This window comes from Acanthisitta chloris, unplaced genomic scaffold (assembly GCF_000695815.1).
Source record: "Acanthisitta chloris isolate BGI_N310 unplaced genomic scaffold, ASM69581v1 Scaffold43693, whole genome shotgun sequence".
Lineage (NCBI taxonomy): Eukaryota > Metazoa > Chordata > Aves > Passeriformes > Acanthisittidae > Acanthisitta > Acanthisitta chloris.
Genome location: NW_008666194.1, coordinates 1 through 4,274, shown reverse-complemented (window position 1 = coordinate 4,274; position 4,274 = coordinate 1). Strand labels below are relative to the sequence as shown.

Below are 4,274 nucleotides of genomic sequence, written 5' to 3'. Positions count from 1 at the left end.
GCGTTGCTCTGCCGGCAGCGCAGCCAAACGCGCCCGTTCCCCGCCAGGCTCCTGCCCCCGCCCCGCGGGCAGCTCTCCCTGCTGAGCTCACCCCTCCTCTCCGCTCTGCAGGCACAAGGTGCGCGCTATGCTGGTGAGCTCACGGCAACCGTGTAGTAGAAAGGTTATCATTTATAACAGAGTGTATCTGGTTTCTTAATAGCAAAGATCAGATACCTAAGAAAATCTTAACCAAAAAGCTCCAAAACAACATCACACTTTTTTAAATCCCTCGTAACAAGCCATTCCAGCTCACGTTAAGACCCAGTACACGGTCATACAGAACTTTACATCACCTTATTACAGTGATGACTTACATACGTTATCTCAAGTGTAAGTGCATCATTAGCACCGTCAAAACTGACATCAACCACACACAACCCAGCAGTGTTTTGTAGCACACTTTAGCAATAATATCTAAACATTCCAAACAGGCAGATGCAAAGAGTTTTAGCTCATCAACAAAAACCCACCACTTTGATCTTTTTATTACAGAGCCCTGAGAAGTCACCTGAAAACTAGATGCTGTCTTAGCTTTGGGATGTTACCCAAATCATCTTTGTAACAGATCTAACTCTTCCCTTGAGTACAAACAAGTCAAGCAGCACTTCGGAAATTTCTGTTTCCACACTGCTCCTTAAAGTTTACCTTGCCTCCCTCCCCTCTTCTTTCCTGAGAGGTGATTTTTTTGATACCTCCTCTACAACTGGGCACTCTCAAGTACTTTGGGATTTTCTCTTTTGAAATCCATACCTGTGTTTCAGATCTAGGCTTCTGCAGCCTCGTATTTATTTTCAGCAGAATTTATTCAAACCACAGTTACTCTATGCAGTTCACAGGAGTCCAAAGAACATTTACCAAAGTTAACATGCAAATAAAGTTTAGATGAGTGTAATCAAAACCAGGTTAACTCAAAAAGAATACAATACCATTGAACTTTAAAAAAATACTGCATGATCTGACCACAATTTAAATGACAGCTTTAGAAATCTATTGTTGGAAGACCATATAGACAGAATTCAGTATTACAAAAAATTTTAATATTTCAATCTCTTAAAACACAAATAAGAGTGTGCACAAATAGTTTCACAGAGCAAAGTTATCAGAAAGATTAAACTGCATCATGAAGTCACTGTATCTTCAGCGTCATCATCGGGCATCAAAAACCACCACTGGAATAGCACAGTTAAAGAAAAAAATAAGTGTGTTGTGGTTGAAAAATCATGGGGAAGGGGAATAAAAGAGAGACACTGTCTAAATCTAAAGTCACAAAGAAGTATTTCAAAAGCCATCTTTAATTAACCCCACAACACTTTCCTTTTCTCAAAAGGCTGAATAGTACCAACAATTCATAGCAGACCATCATGATTTATTATATCTTGCATAGAAAAATGGAAAACCAAAAGTGCCAGGAAAGAAATCGAGCTGCCAAATCACATTGCAGAGATTGTCCTATAGTAATTTGCTCTGCTGTATTGATTTTTTTGTCTTGAAGGATTGTTACATAATTACTCAAATCTTCCTTCCCTTACATACCTTCTCCCTGTCCACAGCTTCCCAAATGCATTCAAGTGCACTGGTAAAAGGATACATCTTTTTGTCCTTTTCTTGTACATTATTCTGTAGCCACATTCTCTGCATCTGATAGGATCTCTTGCCTTTATTTCATTTTCTGTATGACATTCTGATGTTATGGAGGAAGACAAAGAGAACAGGTAAACAAAAGCAGCATTGTTAACGCACAGATAACTTTCAGAAGTCAAAATAGTCAAATTCCTGTTTGTGGCAAATACAAGAGTAGTGAATCTGCATCAACAGATAAATGATACCAATATACTGTGACAAAAAAAAAAAAAAGAAAAAGCAAGCTTCACTTACATTAAGATCAAAGAGACTTCTGCTAAAATACCAATATAGTACTGCACAGAACACATTCCACACTTGACAGACTATCTACTAACGAAAATTTCACCTCAGTCCTCCAAAGCCCATATGTTTTTTCTTAGAAGACAAAGTATTTCAGAGATTCCTGAAGTGCCAACTCAAAATTGCCAATTTTTAAGTTGTTGTCTTATCTATAGGCAAGAGAGAATTTGACTTCTGTACTTTGGTAAAATCAGAGTCAGCATTTTCAATAAAACACTCAGAGATGCACTAAATAGAAGGTCCACTATTTGTACCACAAGCAGACACTGTGAAAGCATTCTCTGGAGATGGAGGAGCTCCACACAACAACACAAGGTCTAGGGAATGACTTCCACATCATTATCCATACATGCCCCATACATGTGTTATCATCAATGTGTACAAAGATCATCAGGATCCACACTGCAACCATTTGTATCTATGTAATCATCTGTATAATGACTAAGCATTATTTATCATTAAAACACTAAATTTCCAGTGACAAGTAAAAAATACCCCACATTAATGTCTTTTCTTTACCTCCACAAATGTAAATCATTGGCTGCTGCTTGGGAGGCTGAACATCCTTCTGTGAATCCATGTTCTAAACAAAAAACACACAACATGCACATCAGTTTGGGTTTTGGTAGCATTTTTTCAAGGCATACACAATCATTTCATTATCTCAATCTAAAGCTAACAGAAGATGAAAGCTCTTCCTTAAAAGCAAATACAAATTCCCTCTCTATTTGATACACAGGACATGAGACAATTCAGGTTGAAAGAGACTTCAGAAAGTCATCCAATACAACTTCTCAAAAGCAAAATAACATCAGGTTTCTCAGAGCTTTACCAATCTGGTACAGAAAACCTCCCGAGATGGAGATGGCACAACATTTTCTGTTAAACAGTGTTTTAAACATTAAAGCTCAATGAATATTGTTTTCTTTCCTCCCTCCTACCAATGTTAAGAATTTCCTTGCTGGAAACATAAAATTCAATTTCTTACATGAGTAACTCATGTTACTCATGTAACAATGGTGCCATTGTAAACAATATAAGCCTTGATATATTTTCTTCCCCTCTGATACACTAGCTAACCTAATCTACCTGTTCGTGCGTCTAAAGTATTAGAAATCCTGGGAACAGACTGTGGGTGGAAGAATAATAAGAATTAAAAACCAAAACAAAACAGAAAATCAAACAATGAGAGGCCACAGAGAAGAAATTCCACCCTCCAAATCCTAACATAGATGGGTATGATTACCAAATCAAGAGCAATAACTCAGTGCTATTCTTCAAACACCTTTTGATGCCTGATTGTTCAGACTTACTTTGAGGCAAGTATTCCTTCACAATATCAGACTAAATAGTTACATATACTCCATACACTCCAACAACTCTACCAAGCTTAAGTAATCTTATCCTAACATGCAAACTTGCTCGCAACCATGCGCTTTAAGGTGGTTACTGTACCACCTGAGAGATAGTAAACACTTTTTTCCCCACCCAATGCAAGTCTAGAGTAGACTGTATTTCCTTGCCCTTTTTTCTTGAGGCTGCTATTTTCTGTACTGCTGTTCTGTTTGACAGAGATACAAGAATTCCTAACCCTTATGCCAGTGAGTACCATGCTTGACACTTCCTTATAAGAATGGCTCTTGGATGCTTTTGCTTAACATTACAGCAAGAATTATTTCCCTAATCTTCACAGCTTGTTTCAGTACAAATTCAACTGGGAAAACTATGACATTGAAAACAGAAGGACAGACTAGACAGAAACAGTTCGTTCTTTAAGGGTCTGATCAGCACTTGACAAACCACCTTGTTAAAACTGCCATTATGACACTGCAGTTGAGAGAACTGGAAACAATTCATTAAACTCTACAGCTTTCAAGTATGCTCTACCATAACCATAGTGGCATCCCCCCGGTCTAGCAGAGAGGTATCTCTACCCATGGCAGGGGAGTGGGCCAACATGATCTAAAAGGTCCATTCCAACCCCTAAAATTCTGTTATATCAATCCACATGTTACAATCTTTTTGTGTCAGCACGTTATAGTAAGATACAGTAAGAAATAAGATATAGTAAGATATAAGGAGTCATCCATTAGCTCTGGAAAACAGCAGCCTCTTCTAGAACACTGAGCTGAACTAAGGAGGCTCATAGCTGCAGCTAAATAACTTGAGTTAGTGCTGCTCGTGCCCGGGACGGCAGCGACTCACAGTCACACGCTTCGCAGGGAGCCGCCATGGCTGAGGGGGCACCAGTGACACGGCCCTGCGGCCCGAAGCGCCGGCAGAGCCCACGCGCAGCGACGAGAGCGCAG

At 39.2% G+C, this 4,274-nt stretch overlaps 1 protein-coding gene across 1 annotated transcript; it reads right to left on the bottom strand.

Annotated features, from left to right (window-relative positions):
• Positions 1 to 1,060: 1,060 nt before the first annotated feature.
• Positions 1,061 to 2,550, bottom strand: POLR2K (polymerase (RNA) II (DNA directed) polypeptide K, 7.0kDa). The gene is made up of 3 exons (XM_009071991.1): positions 2,485 to 2,550; positions 1,631 to 1,723; positions 1,061 to 1,211 (listed from the first exon to the last, which is right to left on the bottom strand). The coding sequence occupies exons 1-3, from the start codon at positions 2,543 to 2,545 to the stop codon at positions 1,189 to 1,191; spliced, it is 177 nt and encodes a 58-aa protein (XP_009070239.1). The 5' UTR covers positions 2,546 to 2,550; the 3' UTR covers positions 1,061 to 1,188.
• Between the last annotated feature and the right edge of the window lie 1,724 nt (positions 2,551 to 4,274).